Source organism: Lampris incognitus, chromosome 13 (genome assembly GCF_029633865.1).
Source record: "Lampris incognitus isolate fLamInc1 chromosome 13, fLamInc1.hap2, whole genome shotgun sequence".
Classification (NCBI taxonomy): domain Eukaryota; kingdom Metazoa; phylum Chordata; class Actinopteri; order Lampriformes; family Lampridae; genus Lampris; species Lampris incognitus.
The window spans coordinates 15381668-15404328 of record NC_079223.1 but is presented as its reverse complement, the minus strand read 5'-3'; the positions used below and the strand labels follow the sequence as shown (position 1 = coordinate 15404328).

General features: G+C 46.2%; 1 protein-coding gene and 1 long non-coding RNA gene across 2 annotated transcripts in view; one reads left to right on the top strand and one right to left on the bottom strand.

Annotated features, from left to right (window-relative positions):
- Positions 1-3835: 3835 nt before the first annotated feature.
- LOC130122849 (uncharacterized) lies at positions 3836-21805 on the top strand. Its single transcript, XR_008811271.1, has 3 exons — positions 3836-3917; positions 20253-20372; positions 21644-21805. It is a non-coding gene; the product is annotated as an uncharacterized LOC130122849 (long non-coding RNA).
- The window catches only part of LOC130122848 (heterogeneous nuclear ribonucleoprotein L-like), a 45543-nt gene continuing 41190 nt past the window's right edge, over positions 18309-22661 (bottom strand). The window contains exons 11-14 of the mRNA XM_056291891.1: positions 20696-20897; positions 20516-20573; positions 20177-20275; positions 18309-19191 (exon numbers count right to left, since the gene is read on the bottom strand). Coding sequence (XP_056147866.1) covers positions 19136-19191; positions 20177-20275; positions 20516-20573; positions 20696-20897 — 415 coding nt within the window. The 3' untranslated portion in view covers positions 18309-19135. The remainder of the gene's footprint in view (positions 19192-20176; positions 20276-20515; positions 20574-20695; positions 20898-22661) is intronic.

Here is a 22661-nt window from a genome sequence, read left to right as displayed (position 1 = left end):
TGATCTGTGACCAGGAGATGTTGTATTCTCCAAGTTGGGCCTTGAAAAGTCGTGGTCTTTGCCAGCGGTAACTCAAGCAAGAGCACCACCCTGATATCCTTCATCATCAGGACGTAGCAAGGAGCAGAGCAGAGGTGGAATCGTCATGACCTTGAACCAGGGCTGGTTCCCCAGCCCATCCCAGCAGTGCCTGGTGAGAGCACAGGTACAGACACCCACTCTGACGGAGTCACCATATTATAGACTGTTCCTGTTAGTCAGAGTGTAGCTACACCCACAACCCCTCTACCCTTTCAGACTGTGACCAGATCTGGATGGGTGTGCAAGCCAGTCAACAGGCTTGATCTGTAGATAAGTGCAATCATCTGGCCTTTGGGGGGTGGGAAGGACAGATGGGTACTAAAAAAAGAAAAAAAGGAAACAAAAGGAAAGTTGTATTGACATTGATATTGATAATGTTGATTTGTGTTCATGAAACTGTAACCCTTGGTTGAGTAAGAAAGAGACTGGTATATGTTGAAATGTCTCAATTTGAGTTAATCTTGAGATATATGTGCTGTTAAAATAGCCATCTCTGTTAAAGTGTTCCTTTGATATTATATAAATAACACAAAAGAGGGGGAGATGTCATATATGGTAGTCAAATGCGTTCGTGCATATACTGTGTGATATACAGGGATACAGGAAAACCGTAGGGGCTAGATGACCTCGGGGAGTTCCGAAAGAGTGTTCATTAGTGTTGGTGTGTTGCCTGATGGTGATTCATTAAAACCGGCAAAAGCTAAATAAAGCCTCCAATGCAATTATTCACAGACCGATTGGTACAGTCTCTTGATATGTTTGGGGAGGGGGTTCCAGGGGCAGGGGGTAGCTATGGAGAAGTCTCTTGTCACCCCAGGTCTGGTGCGTGGTCCTGTGTGGTGGAGACAGGAGGTCTGGTGCTTGGTGCTGTGTGGTGGAGACAGAAGGTTGGCATTGGAAGAGCAAAGGCTGTGGGAGAGTATAGTAGTGGAGCAGGTCAATGAGTTAGGAGGGGGGCTTGTTATGGAGGGCTTTGTGAGTGATGAGAAGGAGCCCTTGAATTGGATCCATTGTGGGACAGGGAGCCAGTGGAGGTTCTGGAGGATGGGTGATGTGGTCACGGGAGCAGGAGTGTTTGAGCAGGCGAGCAGACTTCTGGATGTACTGGAGTTTGCTTGGGACTGGATGATGAGCCGTAGAGAATGCTGTTGCAGTAGTCAATTCTGGATGGGATGAAGGCATGGATCAAGGTTTCAGCAGCAGAGAAGGAGAGTGATGGTGGAGACGAGCTATGTTTTTTAGGTGGAAAAAGGCAGTTCTGGTGATTGGATTGACCTGGTGTTCAAAGGTGAGGTTGCTGTCAAAAATGATTCCGAGGTTGCATGTGTGTGGGGAGGGAGACAGAGTGGAGTTATCAATGGTGAGGAAGAAGTTGTGAGTGGTTTTGGTAAGGGATCTGGGACCAATGATGATTATGTCAGATTTATCACAATTTAGTTTGAGGAAGTTGGTGTAAGCATCCGGTGTAATGGATGTGGGAAGGGCAGGAAAAGTGATTACGCAAGGGGTTGTTTTTCACCATTTATTTCCTCCTTCAGAAGACAAACGCAACACACATGAGTCGCCTTCTGTTCCCCTCTGCACATCCACTCCCTCAGCAATGCAAAACGGCAATGTCGGATTTAATTCTCACACTATCACAACAAAGTTTGGTAACACTTTAGTATGGGGAACATATTCTAAGTAAAAAAACTTAATTACTAGTGAATTAGTAATGATCAAGATGTCACTTTAGTATGGGGAACATATTCTAAGTAGCAAAAACTTAATTTAGAGTAATTTAACATTATGAACACTTGTAGTTTTGTGTTTTGTTATGTAAGAACAGACCATATTCATTAAGTGTTAGTAAGGGAGAATAACTCTTCTTGTGGTACTACCACCTTATAAAGTCCATACTAAGCAAAGCATATTGAGATGGTACTACTAATAAGCAATACTTCTGAGGTTATAGAGGGAAAACTCACTGGCTTACTGGTCGTATAATAAGGCCATGCAGAATAAGGCATTAATGAGTACATAATAATGACCAATTAAGAGCCAATATTTTGCTAATTTGCATGCTAATAAGCACCTAATTAATGGTGGCTATGTTCCCCATACTAAAGTGTTACCCAAAGTTTTAACTCGTTCAGACTCTTCAAAACTTAAATTGAACCATGAAAAATATACAAAAGAAAAACAGTGCCACCCGGTGGGAAAAGTAAAAGTTGCATGGGGTTGGGTTACTAAACAGACAACGGAAACTAAAACATTTAACAAGGAAAACACATACCTGCAGAAGACAAACACAACACACACGAGTTGCCTTCTGGTCCCCGCTGCACATCCACGCCTAAACATACAAAATAACACAATTTACACAATAAATGGGTGCTAAAATCTGCGGCGCTGCATTGATCACATGGTACAGGGATGCCTGCTGCAATACCAAAATGGCAAATGTCAAAACAACAAAAAACAGCTAGGTAAGTAACATAATAGTATTAACAATAAACAATTAAAGGTTACAACATAAATGGCTCAGTTTCCAAGGAAAACAATAAAATAGTGTGGCAGCATTTTCCACACAATTTACCCTCATTTCGTTTTTAACGTGCCTGCACATTGTTTTTAATGACAATTTTAACTGAATTGAATTGGCTTGCATCCATGAATTAATTTCAGTGAGGCAGTTGGTCAGACTGGTGTAAGTTGTAGTGGTGATGGATTTAGTGGAAATGTAGAGCTGGACATCCTCGGCGTAGAAGTGGAGACCATGATATAACCAAGGGGGAGCATGTGTAGCCAGGTGGTAAATTCCATGTACCCTGTTATGTGTAAATATGTTCAGTATAAGAAAGAGAATAGATTTTCTTTTGGTTTAACTATGTACAAGGGAAGGGGTATTTACAGTTATTGTTATGTTAGAATATAATTCATATGTACAAACCATTTTAAAAAGTAAGATTGTACCTAAGGGAACAACAAAGATCATAAAAAGGGTTAACTCGGCTATTACAATCTGGTGCCACTAGAGGGCGAGATTGGCGAATTTCTTCTTGTGCTGAGGGGATACTGGTCCTTTTTCCGGTTGAGTAAGCGGAGAGATGCAGGCGAACTGCATTCTGAGTCCATCTAATGAAATCCATGGGTAAATATGCCTTAATGATGCATCTCTCGATCTAATATTATAGTGTGGAGGTTAATAGTTGTATCCTATATAGTAGTTTGACTGATGTTTTGTTTTAAGGTGCAAATAGCGCGATGAATGTTGTGGGATGTACAGACTGTTTGAGGAAGTCCAAACGTGATTAGCAAGGTAACCGAGCCTACAGTATAGCCTCCTTAACTAATTATGTATTTGGTTAGGTTGAACAAATGTTTCTATAAATGTATCTTTACTGTAGATATTAGGATTTCTGAACAAAGCCAGAAGCTCAACTTGGAGGTCCCTGTGAAGGGAAATGGAATGTGGGTGTGCTTTAAGTATTACTGCTGAGTTGAATTCTCACAGTTTTCATTGTTGCCAGTGGGGTTAGAGGGCATGTATGTTTATTTTGTACATTTTCGTGTTTTCTTTTAGTGATAAGCTCACTGCTGTATTTTGATTTGTTTTTTAGGGTTTTGTTGTGTTTTTTTTGTATTTGTTTGAAATCTTTTTGCCTAAACCATTAAATCTTTTTGCCTAAACCATTCAATTTAGAGTGATAACACAAACAAATAAAGAACCCTAAAAGTAGTGATTGTGTCCTGTGTGGTACCTATTTCCACAGGGTACACACGTAAAGGATGAACAAGGAAGACCAAGCACTGAACCCTGGGGGACGCCTTTGGACAGAGGAGCGTTGAAGGAGGTACAAGTTGTTGATGCTGATGAGCCGTTGTCTGTTTGTGAGATATAACATTAACCAGCAGAGGGCAGTACCGGTGATGTTGAGGGAGGATTCTGGGCAGGAAAGAAAAATGGTGTGGTTGATGGTGTCAAAAGCTGCAGTGAGGCCAAGGAGGATGAAAATGCTGAGGTAGCCAGAGTCTGAGGAGAGGAGGAGGTCGTTGGTGACTGTAAGCATCTCCTTTATACCTCTCCTTGTTCTGTTTGAAATGTTTTATTGGATGTCATTCGACACATAACAATAAAGTTGAACTTGAACGGGTGCAATATAGCAATATGCACAAACATTGTATCATGCATGGATAAGTAGACACGTTAGCCCTTGTGTAGCACACTTGATAAGAATGACACTTACAAGGGCTGGTGTTTTTGTTGTTTTACTCCATCTGTCAAATAGACATTACAGAGGACACGTTTTCAGAGCACGGCTCACTATACGAACGGCAACACTCATCTGACGACTCTACCCGAATGCCCCAGAGTGCACCGCGGGAGCCAGCACTACGTCACACAGGCTAGAAGCAATTAACCTGCAGTGCCCTCCTCTGGCGAGAACCGGCTATCACAACAACACAGCAGACAATTCTCCTCTTTACTAGTAGTGAATGGTCAATGAAGGTAAGTATATAAAATAAAAAATAGATGGGGGGCTACTAAATCCCAAGTACCCCACACTCTCCCCTCAAAAAGATAATGGCGTCCCGACATAACAAATCTACCAGTCCACATTGCATAACTTTTCATTGAAAAGATAGGTTATTACTAAGCAGGAGTCAATCTGGATACTGTACTGTAATCAGTCATAACATATAACACACATCTCCTATTAATGGTATATGTTTGCAGTAAATAATGTGCACTTGAATCCACTGCTTCGTCCGTCTTGAGGCCGGGGAGCTATAGTATCTGACTAAAAGCAAATAACTTTGTAATAGTAATATCCCTGGTGGTAACAGGGGTGTTCTAAAACACCAATGCTACAGTAACTCTATGTCTGGTGATCACAGGACAACTAAAATCACATAGCTATAACAATTGTAACATGTCAAAAGTTTTTTTTGTGGTTTTTTTTTTTTTTTTTAATTTTTTTTTCATTTATTTATTTATACTGACTTGTCTGATTTGCTTATCTACCAGACACACTAGGCTGCCCTAGTCTGTGATAAGTAAACACTGGTGTAGGTTTTCTATTTCTCAAAGGATATGCTTTTTCTCTGGCAGGCTGCACAGCTTCCCCTGGAGGAGGCTGCAAGGCATCTTCTGGTGGAGGCTGCAAGGCATCTTCCGGGCTCTTGTTGTCATCGGGCTCATCCTCTTCTTCAGCTCCAGATGTCTCGCCATTCTCTGACACTGTCCCATTGTCCTCTATTGTTGCAGGCTGCTCCGCAAAATCCTCTTCATCTTGACCGTCTCTTTCCTCCGGATAGAACTCCAAGGCGTCTGGGCTCAGCTGACTCTGGATCCGCTCACTGGCTCTGACTGTTGGTCGTCCCACGATGCATCTCCAGTTATCCTCATCATCTGAGTCACTGTCCTGTTCCTGGTTCCACTGCATTTGTCTGTCTGTCTTCTTTCTCTCCCGTCTAGGTTTCACAGGTAAGTCCTCTTCTCTTGGTTCCACCGGCAGGAAGTCGCATGGCAGAAGAAGGTTCCTATGCATGATTCTGGTTCGTCCTTTTCCATTCTCCGGCTTCAGCTCATACACAGGGCTGTCGGCGTGCTTCCTCTGTGTTACTACATGCACCTGGTCCTCCCAGAATGGTCTTAATTTCCCCGGTCCTCCTTTCTCGTTCAGGTTGCGGATGAGAACCCTGCATCCGGGATACAGCTCTGTCCCGTGGGCCTTTTTGTCGTATAGTGTTTTGTTTCTGGCCCCCTCCTTCCGTGCTGTCTCTGATGCTAGGCGATAGGCGTCATTCATGCGGGCCTTCCACTTCTCTGCATATTCTTGATGGGATAGTGCCTGGTCCTTTGCTCTAAGGCCAAACATCAGGTCAATGGGAAGTCTTGGATTTCTGCCGAACAACAGATAGTAAGGTGCAAATCCGGTCGCTTCATTTCGGGTGCAGTTGTATGCATGTATCACCTTTGGGAGTGACGCTTTCCAATCCGTTTTCGCAACCGCTGGCAGGTTTCTCAGCATCGCCAGAACCGTTCTGTTGAAACGCTCGACCTGACCATTTCCTTGCGGGTGATACGGTGTTGTGTGAGAACCCCTGACTCCACTGTACTCCTGCAGCTTGGCGAAGAGCTTATTGTCAAACTCCTTCCCTTGGTCATGGTGCAGCGTCGCCGGGAAACCAAATCTCAGCACAAAGTCCCCGAATACCTTCTCTGCGGCGGTCTTGGCAGCTTTGTTTCTGCATGCATAGGCTTGAACAAAACGGGTAAAGTGGTCCATAACCACCAGTATATACTCGTACCCTCCCTTACACTTCTCTAAGTGTAAGAAGTCAATGGAGACCATCTCAAATGGGTGTGTGGTCACGATGTTGGTGAGAGGGGCTCTGGTTGGTTTGTTGGGGCGCTTGGTCTTCAGGCAGCTACACACCTGTGTGATGTAATGTTCCACATCTTTCTGCATGTGAGGCCAATAGAAACGGTCCCTCAACAGGTGCAACACCCTCTCCACGCCTAGATGGCCCAGGTCTCTGTGCAGTTCTTTATACACCAGCTCATGGAACTTTTTCGGCAGGACTAGCTGAGTTCGGGTAGCTGTTTTCCGGCGCAGGATGCCATCATCATCAAGGCACAGCCGATGCTTCTCTCTCATGAGTGTCGCAAGACCCCTGCTCGCACACTGTGTTTTTCCCCGAGGCCACTGATTGGAGGTTATGTACTTCAGCACCTCACCAATGACAGCATCCTCCCTCTGGGCGTCTCTCACCGTCTGACTGGGTATCTCTGCCACAGGTGATGTATGTTCCTTCTCAAACTCGGCTAGTGCTGTGGCTATGGTTACCGGACACATCCAAGGCTCAGCTCTCTCCAGCTGTACTGACAGCGCCTGGGTCACACTGTTCATGACCTCGGGGTGTACTTCTTGTGAACAGCTCTGCATGTACTGCTCCATCGGCATGCGTGAGAGGCCATCTGCGTCCCCATTGGCTCGTCCAGGCCGGTACTTGATAGAGAACTGGAAATCGGCTAACTCTGCTACCCACCTGTGGGTGGTCGCATTCAGTTTGGCTGTCGTGAGCACATAGGTGAGGGGATTATTGTCTGTGTAGACAGTGAATGATGGAGCGTGGTAGAGGTAATCTCTAAATCTCTCACATATGGCCCATTTCATCGCGAGGAACTCCAACTTCCCTGAGTGGAGATGGTAGTTCTTCTCAGGAGTTGTCAGTGTCCTAGACCCGTACGCGATGACTGCCAGCCCACCCTGTGACTGTCTTTGATACAATACTGCCCCGAGGCCCTCTCGTGACGCGTCGCAGTGAAGGATAAAGGGCTGTTCAAAGTCTGGGTAGCCCAACACTGGTGGCTGGATGAGGAATTCAATCAACTGACAGAGGACCTGTTGGTGTTCAGCTGTCCACTTAACTGGGTGGGAGGAGGGCAGATGGTCTCGGGAGCCCTTCCTCCCCTTGTCCTTTCTCTTTTGTTTGAGCTTCCCCGCTGCTGTCTTCTCTGGGGTGAGGAGGTCATAGAGAGGCCTTGCGATTCGGGAGAAGTTAGGTATGTAGGGCCGGTAATACGAGATGAATCCCAGCATCTTCCTGAGCTCTCCGATGGTCGTAGGTTCTCTCTCCTTCAGTGCCTGGACCGGGGCCACATCAGCGGGGTCCATTGTGTATCCATCCTTGGTCACAAGCCTTCCCAGGAACCTTACTTGGTTTTTGAAGAGTTCACATTTTCTTGCCGTCAGCTTGATTCCATGGCTTCTGTAGCGGTGCAGTACTCTTCTCAGGTGCTGGAGGTGTTCGTCGAATGTGGTTGAGTGGACCAGGTTGTCATCTAAATACGGCTGACAAATGTCGTCCCTCAGCCCAATCAAACATTCCTCCATGGACCTCTGGAACTCTGCTGGTGCTGAGGACAGTCCGAAGGGAATTCTCACCCATTCATATAATCCCCACGGGGTGATGAATGCAGTCAGTGGGCGGCTGGACTCCTCAAGAAACCCCTGGTGATATGCCTTCCCCTGATCCAAGACAGAAAACCAGGCACTCCCCTTCAGGCTGTCGAGCATATCCTGGATGCGTGGTATTGGATGGCGGTCTGGGATGGACCTCTTGTTCAACTCACGGTAGTCACAGCAGAGGCGGAGGCTCCCATCCTTTTTCCGCACACACACGATTGGGCTTGAGTAGGGTGATTTTGACTTAGTTATCCAGCCTCTGTTCAGTAAATCCTCTAGGTATTCCTTCACTTCTTTATGAAGAGGCTTTGGGACTGATGTGTATGTCCGCTTCACCGGTGTGGTGTCACTCAGGCGGATCTTGAGCTGGAGTGATGGAATAGTCCCCACATCATGGTCATCGCGTGCGAACACACTACTCTCCTCCCGCAGTAGCTCTCTCACCTGCAGTTGTTGTTCAGGTGTCAGGTGGTTCAGAGGGACAGGCGGGTCCCATAGATCTTCCTCCTGGTGTTCCGTCTTGACATCACCTGGCCCTTTCAGCTTTGTTGTGTCTCTAATCACAGGTCTTCGTTCTGTACCTGTTGTGGAGGTCCCTGGGATGACTGGGTTCACTGTACTAGTCCCATCCACATCCAACGGCTTCACGGCGGCAGGGTAGATGGCTTTAGTTCTTTGGGTCTGCCCCAGGGGAGTCCGTGGCGGCAGTGTGATGTCATGAGCTGTGACGTTAGTCACTGGGACAGCGATGCGTGACCAGGTTCCCTTCTGTAAACATACAATGTTTTCATCCACCTTCAGGCCCTCTGGCCACTTTGGGTTCACATTAGGCTCAAAGAGGACGTTCTGGTCTGCTTGGAGGGGCCCTGCTCTAACACCACACTTAACAGTCTTTGTCTGGCCCGCCGGAATAGTCATGCTTTCTCGGCCCACTTTAACCATCCCCTCACCTTCCATATCATCTCGGCTCTTTATCAGCTTCACGAGGACTTCAGCCTTCTTGTAGTCAACCGCGAACGCAATGCTTAGTGCCTTTGTGATTACACTTGATGGCTGTCCAGCTCCAGACTCTAACAGGTGTTCAATTACATTGTAACCGATGATCGGTTCTTCTGCGGTGCCCTGGTGTGTGGTTACTAGTATTGGCACAGTGAGTTCCATTGGTGGGGTCTGAGTGGTGCTATTCGGTGCTAACTGGACAGTCACTTCCACCCATCCAGAGAAAGGAATGGTTGTCTGGTTTGCTGCTTTACCAGTAAGGGTGCCAGGGCCAAGGATCTCTTCTGTGCTTCTCACCTTGGTGTGTGGGAGATGTTTTCTCCTCCATTCTTCACTGATTAGGCAGACCTGCGACCCGGTATCCCACAATGCCTGTGTGGCTACACCATCAATGTAACAGTTTATCATGTATTTCTTTCCAATTAGGTTCAGCAGCTGTGACTGGCGTTTTGAGGAGATATGACTCACTGTGGGTGCTTGCTGTTCCCGCCCTGCCTCGTCTCGCTGTCGGGCAGACACTCTGGCTTCTAGTAGCTGAACACTGTCGTCGATGAGCTTGCTGGTGACAGTACAGCTAGATGTGTCTACCTGCTCCGATTTTTCAGGCCTCTGAGCTCTACACCCTCTTGAAAGATGGCCACTCTGTCCGCATTTGAAACAGTGGTTGCACTGGTCGCCCCTTTCACTGTCTTGACAGGCTTTGCATCCGCGCTTCCTCACAGGCTGCTGCTGACGAGAAGGTCTTTGGCCAGAGGAGTGGTTCATGGCTTTTCTCATCTGTTCCATTTCTCCTTTCAGCTGTTGGATTATCTCGTAGAACGCAGACTCCTTTTGGTTCCCTGCCTGTGTCTTAAGGGCTTTCACACTCGCGGATGTTGATGGCGACGACTCCTGACCCCCGACCACTGCAGCTTCCGCTCCTAGATACTGATGTGCCTCAGCTCGCACTTCCCGCACTCTGGTTTCCTTACTGTGGGAGCTCTTCTTGAATTTCCGCTGTCTCTCTGACTCGAAACTTGCGGCCTCTATCATCTTAACAATGAGAACATCATCAGTAGTTGCTTGATCATCCAGATAGCTCTTGAGCTGATATTTTACCTGGTCATTCACTAGCCCAGTTCCCACAGCTCTTAGGAACTTCTTCTGTATCAGTTCAGGGCTGTATTGTTCATCAGAGCCAGGCTCTCTCGCTGCTGCTAAGAGTCTCTCTTTACATGCTATGGCTCGGAACAGGACGTTCTGTGGTGACTCCTGACTGTCCTGTGTGATGTTGATTAGTCGGTGATATAGGTCCACAGAGCTATCCTCTTTGAAATGGCCTTTCAGAATGGTCCTCAGCTGAGGGAGGGTGAGTTCGGTTTTGATCTCTAACAAGTCACGGAGAGTCAGCCCAGGGCTGATGGCTCGGATTACAGCCTCTATTATCTCCAACTCGCTGTGGCCTTTTCTCACCCCCATATCAATCTGATGCGTAAGATTTATATAAGACAACTTGTCTATCTGCCCCCGTTCTCCTATTTGGCCATTTATCTTAAAGTCTCTGCGTATGGTCACTTCAGGGGGTTGGATTACTGACGGGATTGGGTTTGAAGGTTGACTAGGTCTACTGGGTTCTTTAAGACTTAGTTTTTCACTGAGGCGTGATATCTCTTCCTCAAGCGCTTTTGTGGATGCAGTAAAGCTGGACTGTAAGGCCTGATATTGTTCATGTAAGCTTGCCAATTCAGCAGCCTCCTTGTTAGTACTGTCTGCACCTGCACCAGTATGTGACTCCGCCCCTCTCTGCTTCATTTCACTAGAGAGGTCCACTAGTCTGGACAGAAACTGACGTGCTACCTCTTCATCCTCCTTCTCAATTGCTTCATCCACAGTTTCACTAATAAGTCTGATCAGCGCATGCCTCTTTGTCTGTTTTTCAGTCGGGACTTTAGCAATAACACACACCTCTTTTAACTGGTCCAGCCCTAACTGCAGGAGGGTCTCACTCAGCCTGTCTTGCAGTTGCTCAAGCTCCAGTTCCATTGTTGGTCACGTGTTCTCACTCCGCTCCCCACTTCTTCTCCTGACAATGGTGGCAATGGCGCTGATCCCGGGTTTCGGCACCAATATTTGTAGCACACTTGATAAGAATGACACTTACAAGGGCTGGTGTTTTTGTTGTTTTACTCCATCTGTCAAATAGACATTACAGAGGACACGTTTTCAGAGCACGGCTCACTATACGAACGGCAACACTCATCTGACGACTCTACCCGAATGCCCCAGAGTGCACCGCGGGAGCCAGCACTACGTCACACAGGCTAGAAGCAATTAACCTGCAGTGCCCTCCTGTGGCGAGAACCGGCTATCACAACAACACAGCAGACAATTCTCCTCTTTACTAGTAGTGAGTGGTCAATGAAGGTAAGTATATAAAATAAAAAATAGATGGGGGGCTACTAAATCCCAAGTACCCCACACTTGGCTAACGGGTGAGTGGGACCCTTTAGTCGAGCGGTTAGCGATGTCTCCCGCGGTGCGGGAGATACGGGTTCGCGTCCCGGCTGCGGCGGTTCCTCCGGTTGCCCCCGAATTCGCTACAGTATGTGCACACCTGCCTGCAGTAAGAGAACATGCACCCGTGCGCACACCGCCATCATCGTCATCGGCGGTCACTTGAAACGACTGTCCTCTCTGTTGCGTTGTCTACTTGTGGGACGGAGGAGTGCGTCGCATCAATAACTATCTACGGAACAGCAGCGGTGATGCCGGAAATAGCAACTTGACCCTGTTGGCCATCAACAAAGGACGAAGACCTTGGATGTCTAGCGCACCATTGATGTGTTTGACAACAACTGCCGGATTGTGCTCCTTTGAAGCCGTCAGTGGTGAGTCCGAATATATATTGTGAATTAGCTAATATAGTTGATTTGGAAACTCCGCTGACAGCATGGTCTCTCGCCGAGACACATTGTTTACTGTTGCCATGGTGTTGTAGCCTACTTGTTTTTAGCTTAGCCTAGCCTGGTTTAGCAGAGCTTAACGTACGTTGTTAGCCTTGGGCTATGCGTGTGGTTATTTTGTTTCTCCTGCCGGGGATGGCAGTTTTTAACTTGGACGTGTTTGTAGTTAATTGTGCGTTGGGTCAGTTTGATGACTGTAGGAAAGCTGACTTGGGTCGTCCTCGGGTTGGTAAGCGACCGGGCAGCAGTCTGTCAAGAACTTAGCTGGGTGCAGCGAGTGAGTCAGACAGAGTGACACATTGTTGTTCTGGTTCTAGGCTATTTCTTAATGCTGCCGCCGTGCAGCATAAAAGCTATGTGTTTGTTTGCTGTCGCCGTGCAGCCTGTGAACGAGTCAGCATGAATACTATTCTGTCTAAATTTAGTAGTAGGCTAGTGACCGTCCGTCCGTACGACGGTTGCTCTCGATGTAGGCTGATATTACGTGTGAAAAGTCAGTGGTGCAATCGTCTTGCATAGTAGCCTAATGCATGGTATTTATAGCTGTTTGGGAGGGGGTGCGATTCCATTGTGTATATATTCACATTGATTTTTTGACCTTGAACCAAGAAAAATACTCTGGCGCCGCCGCTGTCAGGTGGACGCCTGTGCGTAAATCTGTTTAACATGGGGAGACTGGTGCACAGACGGCCACCACACGGTCCTTAACAGATCTGGTTCAGGATCCACTGGCATGGAGTCCAAGACGACTAGGGGCCCATTTCTGCTGCAGCCTTCATCCGCCTTCCCAGCTGTTGTGATGCTTCCCTAAAGTCAGCCGTCATCCTCCACCCGTTCCACCGTTGAGGCCTTGGTTGGATTGCTCTTTGTCAGGGACCTCCCCCTTGACCTTACCGCCATGGGTGACCCTACTAGGAGCATAGCTCCAGACGGCATTTCTCTCGAGATCTCAGGACCACACAAGCTTCTCCACCACGACAAGGTGACAATCCATGGACACACACACACACAATGCATACCAAAAGCTGAACATTTAATATCTCATCAAACGTGTCAGAAGCTAGCCATCCTTGTATTTTAACCTAACAAAGCTTGCTGGATGAATTTTTGGACAATCTGTTCATATTTACACCACAAATCCACAATTTATTTCAACAAATCATTTCCAGTCATATTTACATGGTATTCATTTATACATAGAAAATGAAACCTTCTCATCTTTCATTACTCACTGAAACTTAAAAATACCACTTACCCTACGTCTTTATTAGATGTATACAGACATCACCAACATAACTAGAAGAATAAATGTACGACTTGTAATTGACACGACCAGCTGATCGCTTTAAAAACACAAGTGATTTAAACCAAGGCACCATACAGATGTTATGGACCATATCAGGGAACACATGCAGCATCTTCCCTTTGGTTCTGAAACACACCAGAGCAAATCAGAATAATGCTTCCATCAGATTCCTGATAAAGTGTTTCCTGCTCTCATCTGAGACATTTGGAGGTTTGGTGTCCGCAAAATATGAATTTCCAGTTGACTCACAAATAACGCTGAACAAGGTGTTAAAGTAAAATGTGCTTATGAAGGTTGTAGCGGAAAACACGTCTTTCATTTGATGGAAAATAATAAGTGGAAGTCATAACACCAGCACCTCTGATATTAACGCTGGACAGTTTGAACGTTTTATAGCCGGTCCGTAATATTGTTTGTTTTCTTACATATCCCCAAAGTGTTGCCAAAACGGGCAAAACTCCCAGAGTCTTTATTCAAAGAATTGCTCAATAATGAATAGTGATGAGCTAATAATAATAATAATAGTCAACCAAACAGCGTCTAAACCTGCTGGATAGATGATGCATAGCATCACTCTCCAACTTTTCATCCGACGCTGATTTTGGGTCAGTTTTGTGAAAGAAAACCTGTTAATCAACCAGAATTTGACCATTTGAACGTTCAAATCAGCGGCACTGTTCTAAATGTCTCTGGCTATCCATGTAGTCACATGTCCACCACACTGAGCTGTGATTTGATGACGGGATATTGTTTGTGTGTGTGTGTGTGTACCAACTATTTCTAGCCTAATGGGGATAGAAAAATCTGAAACCACCTTCCTTGTGGGGACATTTTATGGCTGTGAGGAAACAAGTCTATTTTAGGGTTAGGACTTGCGTCTAGTGTTAAGGTTAGGATTAGGTTAAGGTAAGGGTTAGGCATGTAGTTATGATGGCTAAGGTTAGGGTTAAGGGCTAGGGAATGAATGTAGTCAATGAGGGGTCCCCACAAGTACAGGATGACATGGTGTGTGTGTGTCTGTCTGTGTGTGTGTTCTTCTGGATCACCACCTTGCCGTGGCGGAGAAGCTTGCATGTACCAATGATCCAAACAGCTATGCCATCTGGAGCTTGGCTCCTGGTAGGGTCACCCAAGGCGGATTGGTCAAGGGGGAGGTTCCAGATGATCCAACCAAGACCTTAATGGCGGAACTAGCGGAAGATGTCTTCAGGTCACAACGGCAGTGAAGGCGGATGAAGGCTGCAACAGAAGGTGGTCCCCAATCGTCTTGGTTCTCCATGCCATTGGACTCTGGCCACCCCCTGCCAAGGACCATGTGGTGGCTGCAGGTGCATCAGCCTCCCCATGTAAAAAGCTGTCACGCACAGGTGTCCTCCCACGTGGATCAACCCATAAACATCCAGGGTCAAAGCCCTGTGGCGAACAGAAAGAGGTGACGGGGCAGGACAGTGAAGTCTGGCAGCCCCTCTCCACAACCTGGCACACGGGGTGGGTATATGATCAGTCGCTAAGCCCTGGGACTGAGGCAGAGGGGCTTATCGGCTGCTGCGCCCACGACTGAGCAGCCCTATTTAGGATCAACTCTGCTCACCCCAGTTGGGGAGGGGTAGAAAAGGTGCCCTAAACATAGTCTGCCTAATTGCTCTTGTCTGGACCACCGCATCCAGAGGGATCACCACCATGTGGTCAGAAACAGAAACACATTTATTTTGCAGCCTGGAACATACGAACTCTCGTGGACAATCAGTCCAGCAAGCGACCTGACTGGTGTTCTGCCATCACCGCCCGTGAGCTGAGAAGATTCCGTATTGATATTGCCACACTCTGAATCCTGATTGGCTTACCGAGGGCAGCTGAAAGAGGAGAAGGTTGGTTGCACTTTTTTTCTGGAAAGGAAAACCAGCTGATGAGCCGAGGATCCACAGCATGGGCTTTGCCATCAGAAACAGCCTAATTTACCACCTTGTTGAGCTTCTTCTGGGCATCAATGAACACCTGATGACAATACAACTGGCGCTTGTAAATAACCAAAGCATCACTGTCATCAGCGCATACACTCCAACACTTGACTCACATGATGAAGTAAAGGAGACCTTCTATGCCAACCTGGACAATTTTCTCACCAAATTCCCCAATGAGGATAAACTAATCCTGCCTGGACATTTCAATGCCAGAGTGGGACAAAATTACAATCTGTGGATAGGTATAAGTGGCAAGGAAGGAGTTGGAAACACAAACTCCAATGGCATCCTACTGTTAACAACATGCTCAGAACACAGCCTAATCATCACCGACACACTTCTGCCAGAAGAACAAATTTAAAACCTGATGGCACCCTCGTTCTAACATTTCGCCCCTCATTGACTACATTATCGTCTGTCAAAGAGACTGACATGAGGTACTAGCCACCAGAGTGGTGATCAGTGCAGATGACTGCTGGACTGACCACCGCCTTATCTGCTCCACCCTGTCCCTCCAACTTCACCAGAAAAGAAGGGTGCAGAAAAACCAGAGCCGCCTAAAGCTCAACCTCGAATGACTTACTGATACCACTTCTCGTCAACAGTTCCAGGCCATGCTCAGTACATCAATGCCCAAGTAGTATCCAAATGATATTGAAAGCCACTGGGATATGCTCAGGACTGCAATCACTGGCACCTGTAAAACCACTCTTGGACATAAGATGAAGAACCACCAAGACTGGTTTAATGAGAATGACCTGGAAATCCAACGGTTAATCAACATCAAGAGGCAATACTTTACCATCTGGCACAATGACATCAACTACCAAAATAAACAAGCTGCCCATGCAAGAGCAAAGTCAGCAAAGCCGGGTCAAGGAATTGAAGAACCAATGGTGGACAAAGAAGGCCCTTGAGATCCAGCACCTTGCAGATCCTGGGAATACCAGATGCTTCTTTGATGCTACTGAAGCAATATACGGTCCCAGCCACTGCCCTCTAAACCCCCTTCACTCCAAAGATGGTTACACACTGCTTGGTAACAGACAATGAGTCAATCAAAGAGAGGTAGGAAGAGCACTACAGGACCTTTTAAACTGGGACTCTAGCCCTGAGATGAATGCCCTCCAACAACTCTCTCAGCAACCCAAAGAGGAGGACATGGCAGCACCACCTAGTATAAGAGAAGTCCAGAATGCCGCCAGGAAGATGCAAATCAACAATGCTGTTGGTCCTGATGGAATACCAGCAGAAGTACTCAGGGCAGGTGGACACTCCTCAGACATATCCATGCCCTGCTATTTAAAATATTGGAAACAGAGGAAATTCCTGTGTAACTTAGGGACGCACTCATTGTCTCTATCTTTAAGGAAGGGGACAATGTTGAGTGTGGAAACTACCATGGCATTTCCTTGCTTTCCACCACAGGGAAAGCCCTGCCTAAGATCTTGGCCAAGAGACTCCTCTCAATATCACAGAAAATTCTGCCAGAATCCCAGAGCGGTTTTCATCCTAACAGAGGCACCATGGGCATGATTTTTACTGCTCACCAACTCCAAGAAAAAGCCCAGGAACAGAGTCAACCATTGTACATGGCCTTCATAGACTTAACCAAAGCTTTTGATTCCATAAACCGCCAGGCCCTCTGGCTAGTTCTGTCAAAAATAGGCTGCCCTGACAAATATATCACAGTACTATGACTACTACTAAGTACTGCTAAAGTACTCAGCAGTTATGAAGATAAGACAGAGTCCTTCAAGGTCCACACAGGAGTTAAACAAGGCTGTGTCACTGTCCCAACCTTGTTCTCTGTCTTCATTGCCACCATCCTCTACCTCACGGATCCCAATCTGCCTCAGGGAATCATGTAAAGGACTGATGGGAATCTTCTGAATATTAACAGATTCAGGGCTAAAGGTAAAACCACCACCACATCCATCATAGAGCTGCAGTATGCCGATGACAACGCCTTAGTTTCCCTCATAGAAGAGGAACTACACAGCATACTGGACACCTTTGCAAAGGTATACAAGCAGCTTGGCCTGGTCATATCATAAAAAAGACCCATATCCTCTACTCACCTCCAACCAGTAGAAATATGCCCGCTGTGCCCCCATCCATCTCTGTAGACAACACCAGACTCGAAAATGTGGAACAGTTCCCTATCTTAGCAGCCTTCTCTCCAAAGCCAGCATTGACATTGAAATACACCACCGTCTCAATTGTGCCAGCCAGACCTTCTCAAGATTTGAGTAAAAGGGTTTTTGAAAACCACGACCTTCAAGCTAGAACAAAAATTCTGGTGTACAAAGCGTCAGTGCTGCCCACCCTACTGTATGGGTCAGAAACCTGGACTACATACAGAGCAGGCACCTGAAGGCATACCAACAGCGATGCCTCAAGATCAGCTGGGAGAACAAGCACACCAACTTCAACATCCTTGAGGAGGCCAACATGCCTACTATAACTGCCACCATCACACAACATGGACTGGCCATGTCCTCTGCACGTCTTGACTCTTGCCTTCCGAAACAAGCTCTTTACTCTCAGCTCATGGCAGGATGCCGTGCCCCAGGAGGACAAAAGAAGCGATATAAAAATATTAAAATCAAGGCCCACATCAAAAGGGTTGGCATCAACCTTAACACCTGGGAACAAGCAGCAAAAAACAGGAGGCCTGGAGACTGTCTGCCTGTGAGGGTGTTGGGCAGTACAACCATGACCTCCACTGTGCTGCTGAAAACATGCCAGACACAGAAAGGAGCAAGTTACCAGAAAGGCCAAACCACATCCTCAACCACGTCTTCACACCCTTGCCCACATTGCCCCAAAATATACTGCTCCAGGATCGGCCTCTATGCATACCTGAAGACCCACAAGGACCTAGAGGGACGACAGTCATACTCGACCCCAAGTGACCACTGATGATGGTGTGTGTGTGTTCTCGCAGTTTTCACCCATCTCTTCGCTGAGATGTTCAGAATGAGATGAGGAGAAAGACGGTTCATTTTTGCAGTTTACCACATAAACGGAAGCCATTTAAACTTTTCTCCTCTCTTAATCTATTGGGCCTCATGGAACATTCCCTTAAAGTCTCTCTGATTTCTGGTGAATTTGAGAAGTGTGTAAGAGAAATCAACTTGGTATTCACAAAACTGGGCAAATCTGCTCTAAGACGTTAGCATCTCATGCTAAGTGCCGCTTGTTGGTCAAACTGAATGAATATGTGTGGTTAGCATATAACACCTCTGTAAGACCACATAAGCACGTCTGATTTAGTGTTGTCTGCAAAAAACAATGGAAAATGAAAAAGAAACTTGAGGAATCTGTAGAGCTGATCAGAAATCTTTAACATCTATACGTGCTACTGTAAAGAGAATTTACAAAATAAATAAAAATAATTGCAGTTCATAAGTCAAAGTTCTGTTTTCAGATGTGACATGAAGTTATAAAAAGCAGCGGCAGTGTGCTGGAGTTTTAGCCTGGATTAAAATAGTTGTGCTTTTTACCCTTTCACCTCCGATTTGCCCAAATATTTACTGTGCTAATATTTGATGGGTGTGCAAGCAAGTTTCAAACAACCGAGAAAACAGAGAGAGGTTTTCCAGAGCGACATGTGCCTGGTTTCAGTTCATCTCAGCTGCAGACAACAGTTCTGTCTCAATGTGAATGTACAATACGCCCAAAATGCTCTAAATATCATCTGACAATACACATCTATGTCTAAAGAAAGAACAGAGCCATGATTAAAAAAGAAAAAAGGTCTGAGACCAACAGTTTCATGAAGACCAATGTTTCGTTCCTCATGTTCCACATTAACGCCTCCATTTATCCTTCCGTCTCTATCACGCTGTCTCTCTGGTAATCTGGGTGTGGTCATCCAGCTGTTCATAAATGGGAGGAGGTGGAGAAACACAGTTTCAGTGTGTACGGGTTGGAGCCATCTGAAAGAGAGAAGACAGTTTAGTATATTTACAAACTGATACTGAAGTAATGAATGAAAAGCATAGGAGGAAAATTAATCAGTTATAATTTTGGCAATGGATTAATCTCTTCAGTCTTTTATCAAGTAAAGACACCAAACATCTGCTGGTTCCAGCAGCACAAATGTCAAGTTTTGCTTTTATTTCTCTGATTCATGTCATTATAAAATTAATTCTTTAGGGATTTTTGGTTGCTGGTTTAAAGATGTCACTGAGCTCTGAGAACTTGTGATGGGTTATGTCATTATTTTAGATATTTTATAGAATAAATGACCGCGCGGTGGTTAGCGCGATCGCCTCACAGCAAGAAAGTCCTGGGTTTGAGCCCCAGGGTAGTCCAACCTTGGGGGTCATCCCGGGTCATCCTTGGTGTGGCGTTTACACATTCTCCCCGTGTCTGCGTGGGTTTCCTCCGGATGCTCCGGTTTCCTCCCACAGTCCAAACACATGCAGGTCAGGTGAATCGGCCGTATTAAATTGTCCCTAAGTATGAATATGTGTGTGGGTGTGTCGGCCCTGTGATGGTCTGACGGCCTGTCCAGGGTGTCTCCCTGCCTGCCGTCCAATGACTGCTGGGATAGGCTCCAGCATCCCACAACCCTGAGAGCAGGATAAGCAGTTTGGATAATGGATGGATGGATGATTACCGGAAGAATGAATCGACAGACTAATTGATAATGAAATTGGTTGCAGTCCTGAATAGCGGCATTTTGGACTGTATTTCATTGGGTTTTATTGGGACACCGTGCTCCATCCCTTTAGCCTTACAGCATTTTATTATTTAACCAGCTGTAGCTATTTTAGTCCTCTACTCTTTTATTTTTTCATTTCTTTTTAAAAATATCTTTTTATGTCTTGTGCAAAGCATTTTAAATTGCCATTGTGTTTGGAATGTGTGCTCTATTAATAAACTTCCCTTGGCTCACCTTCACACACACACACTTACTGGGTATTCGGATCTGGTAGTGGTTGAGGACAGTGAGGACTTCCACTGCTTGAGTTTTACTGTCAAACTCCAACAGACCAGAGATAGTTTTGGAGGAGGCTGCAGGACAGATGAATTCAGAGGAAAAGGAGAAGAAAAGGGGATGACAGAAAAGACAACGACGGAGGTAGAGAGCAGACCACATCACACAACAACGGTAAGTTGATTATTATATGGAAGTCAGAAATGCATGCTTAAGAATATTAACTTTAAAGATCTGTAAATGTGACAGATGTATGACCTGTAATCCATATCGAAAATGTGATGAATGGCACACACACACACACACACACAACTTACGCTTTGCATCAAACACCTTAACCTTGACGAAGCCCGGCACATCGTGCTCCAAACACAACTGTAAAGACAGACAATACACAATCAATAAATGATCAATAAATCAATGGCATAACCTAGTGTGCTAGCGGGTGGTTTCTTTGGGATAGGCTCAGTATAAAATGCAGGGAGGTGGTGTCTGACCGTCAGCAGGTGCTCCTGGGTGACGCACGGCGGCACATTGTAGAAGTGCAGCACAGCGGCCGGCGGCTGAATGATGTTCTTGGAGGCCTGGCCGGCGCTGCTGAAGCGGTTGTTGCGCGTCATGGAAAAGTCTTTGTAGCTGCTGCTGCCGTCCTCCAGCTCAAACACCTGACTAGGAATGACTGCCTGCTGCTTGGACACACTGGAAACACAGCAGACACACCGTTCCTCTGCTCAGTAAAACCCTGTTACAGGAGCTGTGTGTAGTGTTTCAAACTGCTGTAGGTGACTTAGGAACTACTACTACTGTTTTTGGCTGCTCCCGTTAGGGGTCGCCACAGTGGATCATACGTTTCCATCTCTTCCTGTCCTCTGCATCTTCCTCTGTCTCACCAGCCACCTGCATGTCCTCTCTCACCACATCCATAAACCTCCTCCTTTGGCCTTCCTTCTTTTCCTCTTCCCTGGCAGCTCCATATTCAGCATCCTTCTCCCAATATACCCAGCATCTCTCCTCCACACATGTCCAAACCATCTCAATCTTGCCTCTCTTGCCTTATCTCCAAACCATCCAACCTGAGCTGTCCCTCTAATATACTTGTTCCTAGTCCTGTCCTTCTTCGTCACTCCCAATGAAAATCTTAGCATCTTCAACTCTGCCACTTCCAGCTCTGCCTGCTGTCTTTTCGTCAGTACCACTGTCTCCAAACCATATAACATGGCTGGTTTCACAACCATCTTGTAAACCTTCCCTTTAACTCTTGCTGGTACCCTTCTGTCACAAATCACTCCTGACACTCTTCTCCACCCACTCCACCCTGCCTGCACTCTCTTCTTCACCTTTCTTCTGCACTCCCCATTACTTTGTACAGTTGACCCCAAGTATTTAAAGGTGACTTAGGAAAAAGTAATCAATTTTTTTTAAATTTCCACCCCTTTTCTCCCCAGTTGTATCCGGCCAATTACCCCACTCTTCCAAGCCATCCCAGTCGCTGCTCCACCCCCTGTTGATCCGGGGAGGGCTGCAGACTACCACATGCGTTCTCTGATACATGTGGAGTTGCCAGCCGCTTCTTTTCACTTGACAGTGAGGAGTTTCGCCAGGGGGACGTAGCACGTGGGAGGATCATGCTATTCCCCCAAGTTCCCCCTTCCCCATGAACAGGCACCCCAACCGACCAGAAGAGGCGCTAGTGCAGCGACCAGGACACATACCCACATTTGGCTTTCCACCCGCACACATGGCCAATTGTGTCTTTAAGGATGCCCTACCAAGCCGGAGGTAACGCGGGGATTTGAACCAGTTATCCCTGTGTTGGTAGGCAACATAATAGACTGCTACGCTACCCGGATGCCCCAAGGTGAGAAATCTTGACACAACACCTCTCTAAATCCAGTCCATCCACTCGCTCTGCATCTGCCATCCCTCCCATCGCAATTGACAAAATTCATATTGTCGTTGTTAATCAATTCATGTAAACGCGATTTCTTTTAAAGCAAATCTCTTAGCTACACTAACACTGGTGTTGTGAAGCACTTTTGTACTTAACTGTGAAGTAATTGTTAAGATGAACACTATTTACTCCATCCACCTCTCCTTCACATTCTCACATTGGAGACGCAACGTCAGTCATGTTTCGCAGCGAGGTTTTATGGATTGTAAAAAAATATAAAATCAAATTCATCATCAGTATATTTTTTTTAGGTTAAAAGTAACACTTTTATTTTTTATCTTTCAACACCCTCTGTGGTAATCTTATTTCTAAATAATGATTGATATTAGAACCATCTTCCCCATGGCTCCTTTGATAACACTTTTGTTATCAAAGAACACAAAGATGACACAGACCAAAATAGATGAGACGAGATTGTGTGTGTGGATCCTCCTCACCAGACATTGTATGTAACTAGTGTAATTCTGTGTGTGTTTGTGTGTGTCATCCTCACTAGACATTGTATTTGTGTG